This window comes from Ailuropoda melanoleuca, chromosome 1 (assembly GCF_002007445.2).
Source record: "Ailuropoda melanoleuca isolate Jingjing chromosome 1, ASM200744v2, whole genome shotgun sequence".
Taxonomy (NCBI): Eukaryota; Metazoa; Chordata; class Mammalia; order Carnivora; family Ursidae; genus Ailuropoda; species Ailuropoda melanoleuca.
The window spans coordinates 3,772,500-3,793,555 of NC_048218.1; the positions used below are offsets into that span (position 1 = coordinate 3,772,500).

At 48.9% G+C, this 21,056-nt stretch overlaps 1 protein-coding gene across 5 annotated transcripts; it reads left to right on the plus strand.

Annotated features, from left to right (window-relative positions):
• Window positions 1-1,945: 1,945 nt before the first annotated feature.
• On the plus strand, window positions 1,946-20,646 carry ZBTB21 (zinc finger and BTB domain containing 21). 5 transcript variants are annotated; one of them, XM_019803013.2, is made up of 3 exons: window positions 1,946-2,077; window positions 13,386-14,986; window positions 15,587-20,646. In XM_019803013.2, the coding sequence occupies exons 2-3, from the start codon at window positions 13,399-13,401 to the stop codon at window positions 16,579-16,581; spliced, it is 2,583 nt and encodes an 860-aa protein (XP_019658572.2). In that variant the 5' UTR covers window positions 1,946-2,077; window positions 13,386-13,398; the 3' UTR covers window positions 16,582-20,646. The 5 variants fall into 5 exon arrangements, with proteins under 5 accessions (XP_019658572.2, XP_034511256.1, XP_034511268.1 ...); XM_034655377.1 differs by adding an exon at window positions 13,073-13,233 and having other exon boundaries at window positions 1,972-2,077; window positions 13,386-20,646; XM_034655371.1 differs by lacking the exon at window positions 1,946-2,077 and adding exons at window positions 2,114-4,038; window positions 13,073-13,233 and having other exon boundaries at window positions 13,386-20,646.
• The last annotated feature ends 410 nt before the right edge of the window (window positions 20,647-21,056 follow it).

Genomic DNA, 21,056 nt, shown 5'->3' on the forward strand with positions numbered 1-21,056 from the left:
CGGTGCCCAAGTTCTGGGCTCAGCCACCTGGGCTGATGTTCCCGGACAGATGGGACTGCAGGGAGTGAGTGTAACAACAGGGCCCAGTTCAGAGCCTCAGGAGACCCAAAGTGTGAGGCCGTACACGGGCAGAGGAGCTGGCAAAGGAGGCGATCAGAAGGTCAGATAAAAGGTAGAGAACCCGGGGGAACAAGGCATCAGTGAAACTAGCAGGTTTAGACCACAAACCCAAGAGGTCAACTGAAAGGCTGAGGTTTCTGCTGGATCTGTGGGTCAGGTACGGTTCAGTGACGTGGTGAGGTCAAAAGCCTAATGACATGGCCTAAAGTGGAGACACTAACATATGTCTTCCCGAGTCAGCTAGAAAAGGAAGGCAAGCTGGGAGAGATGGCTTTTGGCATTTGGTACAGAAGTTAACTGGAAAAACCTGGCTTCTAGCTCTGGCTCTTACCACACAGCTGGTACTGGCTCCCCACCTGCAAAATGGGGATAACAATGTGTGCTGGCCCAGACTAATCCCAAGGGACCCTAAAACTCACGGCCCTCTGAAAGACTTAAAATCATCTTTGTAGCCTCCCTTGAGTACAAAGCCACTTTTCTGCTCTACTACTACTCAGTTCAAAATAGAAAAACAGGGGCGCCTGGGTAGCGCAGTCGTTAAGCGTCTGCCTCCGGCTCAGGGCGTGATCCTGGAGTTCCGGGATCCAGTCCCGCATCGGCTCCTCCGCTGGGAGCCTGCTTCTTCCTCTCCCACTCCCCTGCTGTGTTCCCTCTCTCGCTGGCTGTCTCTCTGTCACATAAATAAATAAAATCTTTAAAAAAAAAACAAAAAAAACAAAATAGAAACACACACCTTAAAGTCAACAGCTGTAAGAGAACATTTTCAGGTGCAACGTTCTTCCTTTGAAATTAGGAGTCCTCTTAAAATTAGTGAAACTAAAACAATTGGCAATAAAACTGTTCTATCGAACAAGCTAATTTTTATCAACCTAATGTGAGATTGTTTGTTACACATGCTCCTCAAACATTTCATGAATTATTTTAACCAGGGTCATGTGCATAAACTCAAGTTTTAAAAAATTAAATGAGGGGTGCCTGGCAGGCTGAGTGGGTAGAGCCTGTGACTCTCGATCTCAGGGTTGTGAGTTCTAGCTCCAGGCTGGGTGTGGAGATTACTTAAAAATAATAAGTAAATAAAAACAAAGTTAAAAATTACACTGAAAAATTAACAGACATTTTAAAAGTTATTAACCACGACTTAAAACCTGACCTAAAATCATTGCTTTAGAAGGCAACCTGCTCCCCCTAGCAATCCCCTCCGCTCTGGCTCTGGGGGACATATCGAGATGTTATGTGTAGCTGGTCTTCACAGTCCGAGTTTACAGCCTGGCGTTTGTCCTAACACAGTTCTGGTCCTGAGCTTCCTAATCAGTGAGCTTGTATTCACTCCAAGAGCGCGAGCGGTCTGAGGGCTATCGGACAAGTGACATCGGAGAAAGTTAGGTGCCGCCGGTCACCGAAGGCGGACCGAAGGTGCAGGCTGCGTGCTGCCGCGCGGTGACCGGAGCCGCCACCCCGACCTGCCCACGCACACGACGGACCGCGAGCCCCGTCTCCCCTGCTCGCTCTCCGGTGTCCTTCCTGAGCGGCCCTTGCAGCGGGAAGACATGCGGGCGCGCGAGGTCAGTTCTGCAAGCCCCGCACCCCGTGCACCCTCGGCGCACGCCGGCGAGCGCCCCGAAGGGGACGCCCTGTGCCCACGTTCCCCGACGGAGGGACGGCCCCCGAGGGGCGTGCGGGGGCGCCGTCGGGTCGCGCGGGCCGGGAGCGGCGGACGACCGCGCAAAGCAGTCCCGCGCCACCCCCGCCGCCGCCTCACGGCCCCCGCCCCCCGGCGCCCGGGGCCCAATCACAGCGCCGCGCACGTGACGAGCGCTGCCTGCGATGACCTCATCCCTGGTGTGGGATGACGTCAAATTCAAGATGGATGGAATCACAGCGGCAGCGGCGGCTGCGGCGCGCGCGAGCCGAGTGTGAGCGGAAAGGGGCCCGGCGTCTGCCTCGGGGCTGGAGACCGGTGAGTAACTGTCACGCCCCTCGCCCTAGGAGAACTGCGGGGCCCTGTGGGAGGCCACAGCCTCCTCGCAAAACGCGGCCTTTCCTGACGTAACTCTGAGGTGATTTCTCTCCTCTTTTTTCTCTCCACCAGCGGGTTGCGGGCTCCGAGACCTTCTGCGCGTGCGCGGGGTCCGGGCTCTCACCGAGCATGCCCCAGGCTCCCACGTAGCCGATTGTGCTTTCACGCTGCGCATGCTCCTTGCCCGCACTTGGCCTCGCCCTCGCCAGTGCGCACGCTCCATCCCCGGCTGGTCTTCCCTCACCCGGCCAGGTGCCCCCTGGGCCGGACGCCCTGGCCTCGGCGCGCGTATGTGCGCCGAGCGGTTAGGACGCCTTCCGGCCTCGGGCGCGTGCTCCGGTCCGGTGCAGGCGTGGGGTCGCGCCGGGGACGGGGTGGGGTAGGCGGAAGCTGCGGGGTGGCACGGACCCCGCACCTGCCGCAGCCTGCGTCCCGTGGCCCCTCGGTCCCGCCCGGCAGCCGCCGGCGAAACCCCTGCGCAGCCCAAGTTGACTTTGCGGGCCCCGCCCCCGTTCGCCTCCCTGGCCGGCCCTCTGCGGGACGCGTGGCCTCGGAGCGCGCTCCTTTTCCTCCAGAACCCCCGGAGGACTCGGTTTTCGGACTCCCCGCCGCTGGCCGCAGGCCTCTGTGCGGGCCTGTGGACGGTTCCCCACTGGGAACCTGCGGCCGGAGGCGCTGGGGAAGGGGGTGGGTCGGGACCAGCGGCTCTGGGCACCCCCGCTCAGAGACCTCCGCCGGCGGGAGTTCCCGGCTTCTTTTCATGGGTTGTCTGACCGCCCAGACCGCTTATCTCGAGTTCAGTAGCGGCCTGTGAAGGATCGCAGCCTAGGGGAGCCTCTCGGCGCTAGTCCTGCACCCCGGTTGCTAATGCCCTGCAAACGCAGGGCTCGTGCTTCGGGAGAATGCCACTTGAGCAGCACGTGTGGGGGTGGGGTGGTTTCAGAGACCGGTTCTCCCTCGGGAATGCCAGACAGTGGTCCAGCGGGGCAAAGGTTCATCAGACCCCGCACTGTGTAGCATCCCGGGGTCTTTTAGTGCGGGAGCTACCAGCTCTGCCCACCTCTGGCATTAGAGGGCATCAGCGTATTACAGCATAGTCCAGTGATTGTTCATAATGATGACCCTGAGTCATCAACAAGGAGCCTGCATTGTGGTCTGTGCACCTTGTTCAAGGGGACAAAGTGGGCTAATCGATTTTGGATTTCTCATTGACAGTTATTCTTAAATCCTTTCTCCCCTCTGATGCTTGGAGTAAATCCTTCATCCACCTCTAATGTCCAATTGTCATTACTTCTAAATTTAAGTATTCCTAAATATTGTTGATAAAAAGAAAGTAGAAATTTGGGGTGTTGGTTTGCTTATTAATTCATGCAATACTATTGAACGTGGAGTGAAAAGGAGATAAGCCCAGTCTTAAGGAACCTAACAGTGTTTATGGTAAGGGATGCTGGGTGTGTGACCAGAGACTGGTTATTGGGAGTCTCTAGGTGAGCAGGAGATGACTGAAGGAACAATTCTAGTTGTCCCAGAGCCAATAAGGATGAGGAGAGCTGATTCTAGAGCTGTTTACAAGTGAAGTTTGCCAGGTTGTGCTGATGGGCTGGAGAGGAAAGAGGTTTCCGGTTTGGGAGAGCTGGTGGTTGGCAGCACACCTAACCAAATGAGGAACGTGTGAGGACAAGCAGATGTGGGGTAGGGGCGAGGGAAGTGGGCCCTAAGTGCTGCGCTGGGCATGTGAAGTTTGCTGTGATGGAAATGTTCAGGCACCTGCCATCCCAAGGAGAAGTCTAAGCAGAGATACACATCTGGGAGTCCTCCAGTAGACCTGTAAGCCACAAGAGCTCACACAGAGAGCAGAGCTGCCACATGCTAAGCTCTTAACAGATGCTGGAGCAGTAAAGGTGAGCAGGTGCGGGTCTTGAACCTTGAGCGTAATGGTTTCTGTCTTTACCCTAGCAGACACTTGCCAGGCCTGTGCTAAGCATTAGGGATACACAGACGAAAATAAGCGTTCTTCCTTTTGAGGGCTCTCACAAGGGAGGTAGATAGAAAAGCAGGTCACTCAAAATAGTTGTGCTGTTACTGCAGACAGGTGGATGGAATATTGTGGTAGTTCAGATAGGACTGAGCCATTGGCTGGGGGCACAGTAACCAGAGTTGCAGAGACGGTGACATCTGAGCAAGGGAAGGTAAGAAAGGTATGTCTGGTGGTGGACATTGATGTACAGCTTTGTAGGTAGATGGCAAGAAGCGTCCAGAGAGGGCAGAAAGATAAATTATGACCAGACTATGAAGAGGCTTGTATGCCAGTCTGTATGTAGAGTTTGGATTTTATCCAGGAAGTGATAGAAAAATCAATATACAATTCTAAAAGGCAGTGATGGGACCAGCTTTACTTTAGGAAAACAAACGAAAGGCATGATTTCTAGTCCTGCATATAATTGGATTATCAGGCTACAGAAAAATCAACAAATATTTATTGTTGTGCAAGATATCAGGTTGCACCTAAGATATTAAGTAGATTGTTAGTCCTCACACAGCTCACAGTTCTATTGGGGAGACAAACAATATCTGGCAGCAAATAAACAAACATGTGAACGGTGCCAGTCTGTCTCTGTGATACCAGAGTTGAAAGGTGCTTTCTCATTATAAACTGAAGGAATCAGGGAATGTCTGTAGGTTAGTTAGGGCTGCCAAAGCAAAGCAGCGCAGACTGGAGGGCTTACCAGAAATGTGTTTCCTCCTGGAGCCTAGAAGTCCAGGGTCAGGGTGTGGGCAGCGTTGGTTTCTCCTGAGGCCTGTCTCCTTGGCATGTAGAGGACCGTCTTTCCTGTCGTCATGTGCTCATCCCTCGGTGTGCTGGTGTCCTTATCTCCTCCTCTGACACCAGTCAGATTGGATTAGGGCCCACCTTAAAGTCTTCATTAAAACTTGATGATACCTTTAAAGATTCTGTCTAAATATGCTTGCATCCTTTTTTTTTTTTTAAGATTTTATTTATTTATTTGAGATGGAGAGAAAGAGTGCATGTGTGTGCACAAGTAGGGAGGAGGGGTAGAGGCAGAGGGAGAAGTGGGCTCCCTGCTGAGCAGTGTGGGGCTCCATCCCAGGACCCCGAACCCATGACCCCATCCAAAGGCAGACACTTAACCAACTAAGCCACCCAGGTGCCCCTAAATATGCTTGCATTCTGAGGTGCCGGGGCGGGGGTGGTTAGGGCTTCAGCATGTGATGGAACAGGGAGAGGGGGACACAGTCCAGCCGGTGGCAGAAGGCTTTATGGAGGGACTGGACTTGAGCTGAGAGCTTTGAAGGATGATGAGCATTCAGCTGAGTGGAGTCCTGGAGAAGGGTAGATGAGGTTTTGGACATTCAAGATCTTGTAGTGGGAGAAGCCGGACACTCGGGTTGTGTCTCAGACACAGCATCTGAAGCAGGAAGTCATCAAAAGGGAATAATGAAGGGAAAGAAAATTTAAAAAGTAGTTCGTGACCAGATTCACAGAGGTGTAGAGTCTGTGTTTTGAAATTTTGCATTTTAACCTAACAGAGAACCATGTTTTCATTATTATTTCTTTTCGGCCAGCTTTTAGCACTCAGCTAATATATCCCATTGAACCATTTCCTCAGCACTCTCTCCAAACCCCTAGTTTCTCCACCCGGTTATAGCACCCTATTTATTTCCATAGTACAGCCTGAAGCTACCTTTTTTATTTGTTTTCTTGTTTGTTATCTCATTTACCGCACCAGAATTTGGGGGCCTTGTCTGTTTTGTGCATCCCTGTATTTCAGGCATGTCTAACCATGCCTTACACATACTAAGAGCTCAATAAATAAGTTGAATTCATAATAGTATTCCCTAGTGTGTATGTCCAATGAATGCTTGAAGCTTGTCTTAGGAAGCTCTGTCTAGCAGCAGGATTGTAAAGGTTGGGCTTGGAGAGCATGGCAGGAAGAATGAGTAACACTTGGAAATGTAATCAGTTAGGGTCCTTTAATAACAAGAACAGAAACAGGCTAGCTTGAATAGAACAAGGAATTTATTGTAGAGACAGGGCTGCTCCCGAGGGTTAAGGAAAAGCTAGAGAATTGGGCCCGGAAGTACGGAAACCAAGGTAACTGGCAGGAATCAGTATAGTAGGCACCAGCCAACTGCATTTTTGGGCCCATCTTCTGGGGAGAGAGTTTGCGGTCTGCGTGGCTTTGGTTCTGTGCCTGCCCCTAAGCTAGCAGAGAGCGGCTCCGACCCTGGGACGGGGGTGGTTCTCCCAGAGCCAAACAAGAGCGGCCGCTCTGTGAAGGGTCCAAGCTGTGTTACAGCAGAGCACACCCCGAAACTAGAGTCAGCCCTCATCTGGAGAGACTGAAAATGGGGTGAGACTGGACCCAAAGGGGTGACACTCCTTCACTGGAGGGATCTGATTGAGGAAGGCTGGCTTTGAAATCTGAGAAGCCTTAGATGATTTCTGCATGTCTGCATTGTCACCAAGTGATGGATATAACCTACCTTAGAGCACTTTTTGTCTCCTTCGAATAATGAAATCAAGTGGAGTGTCAGGCCTTGATCCAGACGTGAAGGTTTGGGCTGAGTGGTATGTGTATGCTCCAAAGTCATACGTAGGTGCTTTGTTTTTCTGACGAGATTCTTGCTTTGTGACGTGTTCCTCCTTTTTATTGGTGTAATGATTGGGACTGTGTAAGCAGCCCCCAACATTCCAAAGGATCATGTGTGCAGAGTTCGGTTTTAGGTTAATGTTTTGGGTATAAGACGTTTTCCTATGGAAGTGGTACCAAGGGTTTTATGCGCCAATCTTGGATCAAGTTTGAATTGTAATGTGTACCTTAGCCCTGACACCAGCCGAGTTTTAGTCTCCAAAACTTGAAAGTCAGTGAGGTTATCTTGGTTTCTTCCCGTCTTCCTTTCTGGGCCCCTCATTCACCTATTGGTGCCTTTTTATCCCCAGTGCTTAGCTGTGCTTTGCTCTTTTCTGCACACATCTCCAGAATGCTCTGTATTCCAGAATTGTCTACCTTCCCTCCATCCCCTTAAAAATCTTAACTCCTTGATCTAATGTTGGTATAAAGAGGAAAGTATTTGCATTGAATTGATTTCTATTAAGACACGAATCCCTGCCTCTGTTGGCATGTAGTTCCTGAGGAATTTGAGACGTTGGTATAAAATAATTTTCTGCGGTTCAGTTGTGAAGGGCTTTGTGGCCGTGCTAGGGGATTGGAACTTGAGGCCAGTGCAAGCCTTTAGTAGGAGTTTTTAAGCCTGGCACAATCAGATGTGTACTTCTGAAAAGTTTCTGTAGTAGAAATGTGAAGAGTGGAATCTTTGCTATTACAATAGTGGAGTGAGCGGTGAGTCCCAAGTCTTCCCTGATGTCCCCACTGTGCACTCACCCACCCTGCCACCACTCGGCCAAATTAACTGCTGCCGGAAATCAGTATTCTCCTAGCATTGTCTGTATCTTTCATCCTATTTGATTTTTATGTGTCTCTGTCCTACCACGGGAATGTGTGCGGCTGGACAACAGGCAGCTGGCCAGCTCACTCCTCTCCCATCACCAGCATCTCTTATGATTTATAACATTTGGGGCCATAGCATTCAGGAGAGGAAGAGAGGAAGGACATAAAATGCATGCTTGCCATATAGGAAGTGCTACATACACGAGGAGCTGGTGAATGCCATGCGTCTTGTTCTTCATAAAAATCCTATGTGCTAAGTGGGGTTAGCCGCATCTAACAGGTGAAGGACACTACAACTCAGAAGGGTCGAGTGATCTTTACCAGCTTACATTCCTAGTAGGTGACAGAGCCGGGACTGGAGGCAAATATTGATTTGAAGGTCTTTTCCATGGAGCTGTGAGTTCCATGAATTGTTAACTGTAAAGATTCTCATTTTGAAATTTCAGGAAACAGCATGAAATAGGAACAATTCAGGCAGAGTTTGGGAAGATCTGTGTGTGCGAGGATCCAGGCGGTAGCACGCCAGCCCCATTTCAGAGTCTGGCTTTCCTGGGGGATTTCCGCTGAGCTCTTTCTGTCCATCGTAAACGGCTCTTCGGTCCACATTTCACCCACTTTCTTCTTCAGAGCGCCAAGACTTCTCACTATGACTACAGTGATAGCAGGAGCTCTGCCCCGATGAGTCAGGTGGAGATGAGCAATGGAAAAGGAGTGGGGGGCAGACCCGGGGGCAACACGCAGTTCCGTGTGAGAGCTTTTCAGTGTGTGATGCACAGTCTTCTGTAAGTCAGAGGTCCTGGTTAATTCATCATTAAAACGTAGATGAGAAGTCGGAGTTTGATGAGCCAGCGGATTTGTGGAGGAAGAGGTACATTTGGCAGCAAAGTCAGTCTTACCTGAGGGCTGGGGAGCAGGAAAAACAAAGGGGGTGGGCACTCAGTCCGCACATCCCGGCGCCCCCGGGGGTCCCACTGGGTTAGCTCATGAAATGCAGTGGTTGTGACTTCCACCCCCTTTCGGCCTACATCCTTAGTGGAGCATTCTATATTTTTAGTTAAGTCCTTAAGCTCAATAAATACACCTACTCTCCTTAAAACACAAAATTCCAAAATGTCAGTTGTTTGCAGCTAGACCAGGAAAGGGCCCGTGATGTTTGAGTTTCATAATGAAAAAGGTAAAAGCAAGGGCTTCAGGTGGAGGGTGGGTGAGGAGTCTGCATGCCCCGCGTTGCTTTCCTGTCACTCCAGACATCTCTGGATTTTGTCCCGGGCTGCCCGAGAGGCTAGAGGAGGTCCTTCTCCTCTTCGGGTCTTGGAGTGGCCTTAGCTTAGCCCTTGGGGCCCTCCTGCGTCCGTCCCCTCCACAGCCTCATTACCTGCCCCCCCCCCAGCCTGTGCTCCCTCCAGCCACTCCGCCTCGGCTCTGTGCCGTCCGATGCTGCTCCTGTCCTTGGAATGCCCTTCACCCTTCCTTCCTGACTCCTGCTCTTTCAGAAGCATCGTCTGTAGAGTGCCTCCCCTGACGTGCCTCTCAGCTGCCCCTGATGCCACCACCTGCACGCGCCCTGTCCGGGGCTCTGCTCGCTGTCACGTGCTGAGGGACTGACCTGTCCCATTCCCACTGCATGGGTCTCAAAGAGCTGTGAGACAGGCCCGTGCTTGTAGGGCTTCCATCCTCCGTGTCCCGCCAGACATCGGGCAGGCCGTGAGAAGTGTGGAAGGGGGTGGCTGAGTCCAGGCTCTGGGCCACGACTCCCAGGTCTCCCTGCTGCTGGCCGGTGGTGTGACCTTGGGCCCAGCGTGCACTCTCCCAGTGCCTCCATCTCCTCATTTGTAAAACAGGTGTGTGGACGATGCCCAGCTCCGATGTTTCTGTGCGGAATGAAGCAGGGAACTGGAGACAGCGTGGTGTGGGGGTTAGAGAGCGGCCCCTGCAGCCACGGCCCGTGGTGTGAGTCCTGCTCTTCCGCTTGCACTTGGTGGGACCTTGAGCAGGTCCTTGACCTCTGTGCCTGTGTGTCTCATCTCAGATAATCACGGTACCTGCCTGCTAGGGTTGCTGTACAACTCCGTGAGGGTGTGAAAGTGTGGGCAGTAGTACGTGGTAGAGGGAGCGCTCACAGGGCAGCTGTTGCTGCATGTGCAGTTGGCGCCAGAGCGGGTGGGCGGGCAGGACTGTGGCGTCGCCCGCACCCGCATATCCAGAATTTGACGTGCTTGGCCCCTTTCCAAGCAGTCAGTCTCACTGATGACTCTAAATGGAGGGGATCCCAAATGAATCGCTTTAAGCAGTTTTCAAGGACAGTGACTCTTTCTCATATAACCCACCTCTGAGTGACTTACCCTAATTCCAAAATGTCTTCATTCAAAAAGTATGGGAGCCTGTGGCTTAAGGGATTAGAAGTAGTGATTTAGAACAAAGGCAGGGTTCATGGTAAGTTGAAAAAAGCAAAAGAAGGAAACTTTTCTGAACCATGTTGGTTTTCGTATATGGCCTTAGAGTGCAGACGGTGTGTGCGGTTGCGTTTGTTTCGTGCCCAAGGACGTGGAAATTCTCACTTGGTTTAGTACTCATGCACTCCCTTAGCCCTCACCTGTGCTTTCAGGTGCCCTGGGTGTCTTCGTTTGGACCCCCCAGAGCAGACCCTGAGCCACAGATTCAGAGTAGGTGTTTATTTGGAAAGTGATCCCAGGAAGCACAGGAAAGGTTGTAGGAGAGTGAAGCAAGAAGGGGTGCCCGTGAACGGTACGTTAATGAATAGATGCCTGCTCACATTTAGAATATCGGACTGAATTCCTGAAAAATATCTGAACCAGTCTTTCCATTAAACTTCATTTCAAGTAAGGCCATCCTTCCAGCTGTTGTGGTACAATTCTTGGAACTCTCTTTAACTCCTCACCTTCTTATCCGCTATGGTCGGTCCATTAGAAATCCAAATAACTGCCTTTCCCTCCACTGCCACCTTGGGCCGGGCACCGTCGAGTCTCACGCGGATCATTGCCGTAGACTCTAGCTGGTCTGGGCCACAGTCCTGTCTCCACTGTCTCATTGCTGTAGGCTCCTAGCTGGTCTCCCAGCTTCCACCTTTCCTGCCTGTTATCATCCATTCTCAACAGCGGAGCCAGAGTGATCCTTTTGAAACATAATTCAAAGGATGACATAATTCAATGTCATCTTTCTGTCAGAATCTTCCAGCGAGTGCCCTTGTCACTTCCGGTGGAAAGCTCAGTTTTCCTGCCGTCTCTTCCGCAGCTCCCTGCTCCAGTCCTGCTGTGACTTGGGCTCTTCCCTCTGCTTGCAGAGCTCGTTGCTCATCAGTGATTCTTACGGCTCCCTGCCTTCAGACCTTCTCAAGTAGCATTTTGTTGAGTGAGCGAACGATGAGTGACGTGTGAAGTTCTGGCACAGTTCGTAGTGTGTCCTAGGTGCAGATACTGTGTTCTCATTTATGTCTCACAATAGCTTTGGGCGGTAGCTGCTGTTAGCCGTGTTCTGCAGTGGGGGAAACTGAGCCTCAGAGGTTGACTAGCCTACAGTGTTGACTTTCCAACCGTCTTGACCCCGGCTCACAGGACGGATGTGTTGTGTGTGCCCACATGTGTAGACATGCGCTTATGTAACTGAGACTGACGTTTCACAAGGTCTCTGCCTCCCTGTGTTTGAGGCATTCTGATGCAGGAAACTCTGCCTTAGTTTATGATTTTAATTGCTAGTTTCTAATCACTACATTGATTGTAAGAAACCCTTTTGAAAAATACTTGTCCATGCTTTTAATTTTACATCTGTTGCTTTTTCCTGTGGCAACATCCAAACTAGGTTTTTCAAAAATTATTAGCGTTAAAAATGGCATTGAGTACACAGCTGAGTTGTGGCATTACAAGTTATTTCTTTTTCTGCTGACCTTTGTGAAAGATGATACAGGGGTACATAAATAAATGCATGATTGTTGAGACATGATAGTAGGATTAAGGGAGAAATTAAAATGGCTAATGGAAAAGGAAGGGCAAAGGTCTCTATCAAGCAGTCGCAAATAGAGGAATTAAAATTTGCCACTGATATGAAATGACGGAAGGTAGGAATGAGCAGAAACTCCATACACTCTGACCACGGCATGTGTTTGGGGACATCATCCCTGGAAGCAGTCATGTCTCAGAACCCATTAGATTGAGTTGGCACCATAGTGGGGAATCAGTAATAGAGAAGTTTGTGTACCATGTTTGGTCATTCTAGGTTGGTGGCCTAGCAAAATCTTCTTCGTGGGCTCTTCTGAAGAGTCTGTGTGCTGGTTGACCGGCAAAGGCTGATCCTTTGAAACCAGAGGAGAACTTGCCAATGTCCTGTGCCGAGTTTAGTACATTTACAACCTGCCCTCTAGAGAAAGATAAAACTGTCACAGTCTTAGTTACTTGGACTCCATTCAAAAATAAATGTCATAAGACATCCATTAAAAAATAAGTGTCGTAACTATTTTTATTTTATTGGTTTTTTAGAGGGGTGAGAAGCTGAGGGGTAGAGAGAATCTCAGGCAGGTTGTGGAGTCTGACACAGGGCTTGATCCCACAACCCCGAGATCATGACCTAAGCCAAAATCAAGAATTGGACGCGTCATCGATTGAGCCACCCAGGTGCCCCTAAATGTCGTAGCTATTTTAAGGGAGACACTACAGAGATGAGGTGTTGCAGTAACAGGAGCCCAAGTGAAGGGTCAGCTTTGGATAGTCCAGCATCGTTTCTGTGCTAAGTGGCTTTCCCTTTGTTGAGAGCATGAGTGGCATTAATATGGACCTTTTCCTTTGACTGAATTAAATGTTTGCCTTATAAGAGATGCTGGCTCATCCAGCGTTTGCAACAACCCTAAAGGAGGACACAGTTGTCCACCCATTTCACGGGAGGGACCTGGTACTCAGCCAGGAAGGGGGCAGCCTCTCACCCCAGCGCCTCTGCCAGAGCCTGCACCCAGCTCCCAGGCCTTCACATCTCACCTTTAGATTGGGAGAGAATTGCAGTGTGATCTCATTTCAAACCCCTTCATTTACAATTAGGAATAATTACGTTTGGATCAGGCAGCAGTTTCCTTTGCTATCATTGAAAATGTGATTTGGTAAGAAAATAGTATTCAGGAGATTGCAAGGTGGTTCGCGTAAGAAAGAAACCAAGCTCTTCTGTTGTTCAACATTCTAACCTTTGCTGAACACTGTGATACAGTAGTAATCAGTAAGTGAAATTTTTCTTTCTTTTTCCAGATTTTTCCCTATTTATAAAGGTCTGGTGAGACCCCCCCCCCCTTTGCAACCCACTGTTCGCAGTTCACATGGTGGATAAGTACATCCAGTGATAAGACTGACTTCCTTTCAGAATCGTAGACTCTGGAGCTTCGATTCTTCATGCTTACACTCTGAACTAAAAGGGATAGAACCAAGCATCGAATGGATAAGAACCCTAACTGACAAACCTTTCATTTCAGACAGTGCTTCTCTGCATTGCTGCCGAGGCCCCGCAGCCGTCTGCTGGATTGAGAATACCCAAGCTGAGTCTTCAGCCCTCGCACCGCTCAGTGATAGTGACTGATACGCTCCACGAGCCCCGAGACCCACCGGCTGCTGTTTCCCATGTTGTTGAAATAAGGTCGTTCATGCACACCTTTTGTCTGCCTACAGTCTGCTCAGTACTGGTGCCTGTGAAAACACAGCTAGGGCTCCTGGCCCTTGAGGAGCGTTTCGTCCCATGGAGAGCTTTTCACCACATTTTTCACAATCATTGTATACTTTGTCTTTCAGATAAGCACCCGCGATGGAGGGACTGCTGCATTACATCAACCCGGCACATGCCATCTCTCTGCTGAGCGCGCTCAACGAGGAGCGCCTCAAAGGACAGCTGTGTGACGTGCTCCTGATTGTCGGAGACCAGAAATTTCGAGCGCATAAAAATGTCTTGGCCGCCAGCAGTGAATACTTCCAGAGTTTATTCACCAACAAGGAGAATGAGTCACAGACTGTCTTTCAGCTTGACTTTTGTGAACCAGATGCTTTTGATAACGTTTTGAACTACATTTATTCTTCATCTTTATTTGTTGAGAAAAGCAGTCTTGCGGCTGTGCAAGAACTAGGCTATAGCCTTGGGATTTCCTTTCTGACCAACATCGTCTCTAAAACACCTCAGGCCCCGTTTCCAACATGTCCCAGCAGGAAAAAAATATTCATAGAAGATGATGAAAGCATTTCTCAGAAGAGAAGCGTCATCGTTTGTCAAAGTAGAAACGAAGCACAGGGAAAAACCGTGAGTCAGAATCAAGGCAACCTAAGCCATACGTCCCGGCCCTCCCCTAGCACTGCAGTCAAGACCAGCACCAGTAAGCCCCACGTTCCCAAACCAGCCGAGCCGCTCCATGGCTTGCCACTAGCCGAAAAGAGTTGGCCGAAAGATGGTTCTGCGGGCTACGCAAAGTCTCTGGAGCACTCTGGGCCCCTGGATGACCCCAGCAGAAGCAGTTTGGTGAAAAGGAATGTACCGCTGCCTTCCAAGCCTCTGCAGGACAGAGAGGCGACGGATGATAAAGCCGGTCTGAGTGGCCACCTTCCCAAAGGCAAAGCCATAGAGCTGGCTTTGAAGAGACCACGGCCCCCGGTGTTGACTCTCGGAAGCTCATCGGAGACCCCCTATGTGCTGAAGGAAACTCACAAAGGAGGTGGTCCAGGCGAAGACAGAAACCTGCTGTACTATTCCAAGCTGGGGCTGGTGGTCCCGTCCGGCAGCTCTGGCTCCGGAAAGCCAGGCATCGACAGAAGCGGCCCGCTCGTCAAGAGTCTGCTCAGACGGTCGCTGTCCATGGACAGCCAGGTGCCCGTCTACTCACCCTCCATAGATTTGAAGTCTTCCCAGGGGCCCTCTTCAGTGGCCGGCGACTTGCCGGGGGGTGTGTTCTGTGCTCTGTCTCAGAAGTCATCTCTGAAGGAGTGCGGGGAGAAGGCGGCCCTCGATGAGCGGAGCCCCGCGCCCCAGCCCCACCGACTCAGGTCCTTCAGCGCCTCCCAGTCCACGGAGAGGGAGGGAGAGCCTGCCGTGACTGAGGTCCGCATCAAGACGGAGCCCTGCAGCCCGCTGTCGGACCCCTCCGACATCATCCGTGTCACCGTGGGAGACACGGCCGCCGCGTCGGCCGCCACCAGAGACCTTTCCCTGAAAACCGAAGACGACCAAAAAGACATGAGCAGGCTCCCGGCAAAAAGGAGGTTCCAGGCGGACCGAAGGCTGCCGTTGAAGAAGGTGAAGGAGGACGAGCACGGGTCTCCGGTGTCCGAAGAGAACTTCGAGGAGGGCTCAAGCCCTCCTCTCCCCGATGCAGAGTTTCGAGATTCTGACTTGAATAAAGATGAATTTGGTGAGTTGGAGGGAACAAGACCAAACAAAAAATTTAAATGCAAACATTGCCTTAAGATCTTTAGATCGACTGCAGGTCTTCACCGCCATATTAACATGTACCATAACCCAGAGAAGCCCTACGCTTGCGACATCTGTCACAAGCGGTTTCACACAAACTTCAAAGTGTGGACGCACTGTCAGACCCAGCACGGCATAGTGAAGAACCCGTCACCAGCCTCTAGTTCACATGCCGTGTTGGATGAGAAATTCCAAAGAAAGCTGATTGACATAGTGCGAGAGAGAGAGATTAAGAAGGCCCTGATCATTAAGCTGAGGCGCAGCAAGCCTGGGTTCCAGGGGCCGAGTAGCTCCCAGGCCCAGGCCATCAAGAGGAACTTGCGGTCGCGAGCCAAAGGAGCGTACATTTGTACTTACTGTGGAAAAGCCTACCGCTTTCTCTCGCAGTTCAAGCAGCACATAAAAATGCACCCGGGAGAAAAGCCCGTTGGCGTCAGTAGAGCTGCTAAGCCCAAAGAGCATGTTTCTCTCGAGAGTCCAGTAGAGAACAAGGAGGTTTACCAGTGCCGCCTCTGTAATGCTAAGCTCTCTTCTCTTCTAGAGCAAGGAAACCACGAGCGATTATGCAGAAACGCAACCGTTTGCCCCTACTGCAGCCTTAGGTTTTTCTCGCCGGAACTAAAGCAGGAGCACGAGAGCAAGTGTGAGTACAAGAAGCTGACGTGTCTCGAGTGCATGCGCACCTTCAAGTCCTCCTTCAGCATCTGGCGGCACCAGGTGGAAGTCCATAATCAGAACACCATGGCGCCGGCCGAAAACCTCTCCTTACCCATTCTGGACCACAACGGCGACGTGGCCACTGCTGCCAGGCCCCTGGCCCAGCCCGAGCCTCATAAAGCCAACCACGCGGTCGCCGCCAAAGACGACAACGCGTTCAGTGATTGTTCGGAGCAAGTGAACTTCGATTCGGAAGACTCCTCCTGTCTCCCCGAAGACCTCAGCCTTTCGAAGCAACTGAAGATCCACGTCAAAGAGGAGCCCGCGGAGGAGGCCGAGGAAGAGGCGCCCGAGGCCCGCGCCGCCCCCAAGGACGCCAGCTCCAGCAAGGACACCAGCCTGTGGCCCTGCGAGAAGTGTGGCAAGACGTTCACGGCGCACAAGCAGCTGGAGCGGCACCAGGAGCTCCTGTGCTCCGTGAAACCCTTTATCTGCCACGTGTGCAACAAAGCTTTCCGCACCAACTTCCGGCTCTGGAGTCACTTCCAGTCGCACATGTCTCAGGCTACGGAGGACTCGGCGCACAAAGACTCGGAAGCGTGCCCCGTGCCCACAAACTCTCCGTCCCCGCCCCCACTGCCGCCGCCGCCGCCACTGCCCAAGATCCAGCCTCTGGAGCCCGACAGCCCCACGGGCTTGGCTGAAAACCCCGCTCCCGCCACGGAGAAACTGTTTGTGCCCCAGGAGTCCGACACGCTTTTTTACCATGCCCCCCCCCTTTCGGCAATCACCTTTAAAAGACAGTTCATGTGTAAACTGTGCCATAGGACATTCAAGACTGCTTTTAGTCTTTGGAGTCACGAGCAAAGCCACAACTGAGAGGCCGTCCCTTCTCACCTGTCACGGAAGGGGCCGTGGTCTGCAGAGTTCAACCTACATTGTGAAACGTGCATAAGAAACAAAATATTTTTTAAGAGAGAATAATAAAGGTTGGAAATTGTTATGCTTGAATAGAAGTTTGAGGTAAATTGATACTAATTAGTAATGTTCTCACTCAACTTAGGAAAACTGAAACCTGCTGTGCTTTGGACCTTACAGTCACGGGAGGGTTTGACTTCATTCATGTTGAAATTTGATCTTGGTTGTTTGCATGGCTCCTCATTCCACGGTGTCAGTATAATCTTTTCCCAGAGGTGGTTTTGGTGTTTTACTGATTTGAAGTCAGTAAAATACTATTCAAGTATTTCTTTGGATTCTGTCAGACCCCTAAGTTCTAGTTCAATCTCAGCCACATTCTGAAGTCCACAATGTATCAGGAGGAAGTGAGTAGTTTGCAGCGTTGACTTAGATCTTAGGATACTTTAGCAATAAAACAATGATAAGCCTCAACTTTAATAAGTTATCCTGACACTTGATAACAATAAATATTTGGTATTTTGTGGTCATGTAGAAATTTTTTTGTATGAAAATTGTGAGAAATTTAAATCAGCAATAGTAATACTTAGATTTTTATAAAATAGCAAAAGCTTCTCTTGGGTCATTTACTATAACTAATGATAGAAGATTTGGGAAATGAAAATGTGAGGGTTTCTGGAAGGCCTCCAAGCCCGTTTACAAAAGCTTCCATGGCGATAGGCATTGTGATCAAAACTGCTGGGCCGTGCGCGGGCCCCAGGTCTCGGCTCTGACCAGCATTGGAGGGACTGGACGTGTTTTGTCTCCTCCGATTCATGCTGCCACCAGTGGGAAATCTGAGTGTGTTTGGGACAGAAAACAAAGGTAGCATAAGGCACTTGGCGTTTTGAATTTAACAGCATTAGTGGAACAATTAAGGTTGGAACATACACTTAGGTACCTCGGTCCCACACCCCCCGGTCAGGACAGCTGCTGTAAGTCCCAAGTTAGCATTGACTTCCCAAGGTGGGACACGGGAAAACACGCCGCAGTCCCCACGTGCTCTCAAGAACAGTATTCCCAGCGTACCATTTCCTGCCTCTGTTTCTGTTAGAATTTGTTGGAGTTTATTGTGGTAAGATGTCCTCAGTGCAGTCATTCTGCTTTCACGTTTGATAAATCTGTATTAAGGCACTATCAAGGGTCCAGAATTAGTTTTTGCTAGCTATTTTGGCCCACAGGGTTTGGGCTGCTTTTTTTTTTTTTTTTTTTTTTTTTTTTTGTATTTTGTATAAGTTGTCATTAAACGGCTTTTGTAGGTGTTACCCGAAGCTCAGCGGGTGTTTCTAAAGGGAGAACTTCTATTTCACTCGTATAAGCAAGGGGTTAGGTATGGACAAGTGGAAATATTGCTGAAACTACAAAATCCTTTTAAGGTAGTGCTATGGATGAAGCCTCCCAAGTGTAATAATTTTTTTTTTTTTACAAGGTATTCTCTCAAAAAAAAATTACTGTGACTAAGAAATAATTTGCTGAGTACTTCAGCATGCACCACTGTAGCAGAGAAGAGCTCGGGACTCATCGGGCTTGTCACCACGTTCCGTACCAGCGGTAGGAAAGACATTCTTAACTTGTTATCGAAACACAAGCATTTTCATAAAATACCAGTTGGCTTTGTAGATTGGAGAGATGGCATATGAAATTTTGCCTTTTATTTCTTCATTTGAAAACTGTCACAAGTCCCAAAATACTCGAGTGGTCCCTTCCTAATTTTGTTCTTAAATTTGGGGGAGAAAGGAAAATAAAATGAGGTTTCAGTGACTGCTTATTGCCATCTTTATATTTTCTTGAAGACGTCTATGCATTTTAAAGATAAAACTAAAGCAGATGGTGTTCCATGAAACATCAGGGTGGGTTATTGTTCATTGAACTAATTCCCTGCATAATGTGCTGTTTCTTACTCCGAACACCTTGGCAGCTGTCACTTGTTCGAACGACAGTCTCCCTCAGAGGAATCCTTGCTTCTGGCAGTGAGAGCGTGTGCGGCAATTTCCCGGCACACGTGATCTTGGCATTGTAAATTCAGTATCCCAGGACTTGAACTTTATGCTACGTTTTTGAAGATTTTTTAATAATGTTAATCAGTAAAAAATATTTTTGATCTAAATATAGGCTTAGCGTATCTGTTAGATTTTGAAAATTGCCAGTGTTTTGTCTCGTTCGTTCACATTTTTGTCTAGGCCAGGAACGTTAAGATTTCAAAAATTTTGAACCAAAAACATTTATAATGCAGTTCCAGTTTTTCTATTACCTTTTATACTCTGCCTTCAAAGTGTCAGGCCGAAAGAGTTTATTTTGGTGGTCAAAAAATAAAATATGCTTCCACTCATGTAACTTTTAAATGTCAGGAAGTAAAATAATGAAAGACATACGAATCGCTCCATTTAAGAATGTTGGTCTCGGACCGTGGACAGACACTCGGTCTGTGAGACAGGTTGGTCTTTCATTGTTAAGACTCCAGCTTGTAAAGGTATTCTCGAAAATGTTTTTTCTGATTAGCACTCATTTTTGAAAATGTAGAAAGCTCAGTATTCCTTGTAAGTATTCAGGATGCCTTTTTTTTTTTTATGCAGTTGTGGAAAGAATGTAAGATGTTTTAATATATTCTTTGTTAATCTGAGAACTTTCTGTTGAATCATTTTCTTCACGTGGGAGAGGGAAGAGAGACACCCTAAAATGTCTTTTTATCAAAGTCAGCAATGGAGGTTACAAGTAATGTGCATTTTTTATAGTAATATTTCCATGTAACAGAATATTCACCTTTAAAACTAGTTATGGCTAGTGTGCATTTATTGTTCTAGCAGAGTCTATAAGAGTTCAACCATGATGTCACTTTTGCATTTGCAGGGGGGGCATGTATGTATGTGGTTCTTGGTTTTGTTTTGGAGTGGATCGTTAACAGCCTTTTAAAAAATAGGCGGCAGCTCCTGTCCGTCAGCGGTAGTCGTCTCCGCACACAGCGCCCGTTGGCGCTGACCGGGGGAGAGGCTGCGCGGCAAGCGTAGAGCGTGCCCTTCGTGGTGGCCGGGGGAGTCTTCCTCTGCAGGCCAGCGGCCCGTCTGGGGGAGGGAGACACAAGAATCCACTGAGTGTGTGTGTGTGTGTGTGTGTGTACACAGCCAGAATCTGGAACCTTCGGAATTAAAGACATCTAAGTTTTCTTACCACAAAAGTAATTAGATGTCATGCCAGCCGCTTTCTTTAGAAATTGCACTAAATTCACATTGGAATATTACAAGTCCGTTTTGTCAATTTCTGATTTCTCATGGATGTGTTTTGTAATAATTGTGGGAAGTGATATTATTTAAATAATGCTAATACATTTAATAAGTTCTTTAACACTGGCTTTTTTTTTTTTTTTAAGTTTAAAACATAGGGTTTTCTTTTGTGGCTTTAGCACTTTAAGAAGTTTTATGTTTCCATCCTTGTTAGTGTGCTCGTTCGGCGCTTCTCTGCGCGGTCTCTTCCACGCGGCGGGGGAGACTGGACGGTCGTGTTTACGTTCCGGAGGGGGAGGACGTGGGTTAGCGTCAGGTTTTTAAGGAATTCCTTTCAGAGACTGTTGTTTGGGAACCAAAGTATTTTACTGTAAATCTTGAAAATAATTGAATTGAGTGCTCTCTAGTCATTCATTAGTGCTGTTCTCAAATTTTCCACAAAGTTATACTTGGTTAATGTTAATTTTCAAAAGGGGTAATTTCGTATTGACATTAATCCAATACTTTAAAAGTTTTCACTGAATAAATCTTACTATTAAACAAATGTGGTTATAAACAACTTGTGTATATTTTGTTGTCAAATGCCTTAGCAGACTAAATCATTGTTCAATTTTATTTAGGAATGAGCTTTTTGGAACTGAAAACTCATGGTAAAATAGGATTTCTGTCTAATGTCAATCCATTGCTTATCTGTATCCAATTCTGTTGTCTGTTTCCTTTGCTTAAATCTTGACTAAGAATGATTGGAGTCAATAAATTTGTACTGTATTTTGTTTTGAGTCGTGGTCTCATTGGTATGTTCTGGACGTTGATGACAACGGTTAGTAGCGTATCCATTTCTCAAAGTAGAGATGAAGCCGCTCTGGCGAGTCACGGGAGAAGCAGCCGGAGAGCTGGGCGAGGTGGTGTTTCCCCAGCGTCCAGCTCACTTGGAGAATGAGGTTTCAGTGAAGTGTCGGTTACCGGGGCGCCACAAATACGTGACCACTAAAACCTTATAAAAGCACCAATCTTTGCCTACCCACCTCTTTTTTTACTCTTCTCAGTTTTTAAAATGATTGCGGGGGTAAATGCGTACACAAACGTTTAATTACCCCACACTGACATCTGCATAGCAGTTGGTAATCGAGTTTTATGGCATGATTTTCACGGCTTCCAGGTCATCCTAACCAGGTCCTGTGA

Excerpts from the sequence above, each read along its gene's own strand:
- ZBTB21 (XM_034655365.1), top strand. The coding sequence starts at position 13,399 with ATGGAGGGACTGCTGCATTACATCAACCCGGCACATGCCATCTCTCTG.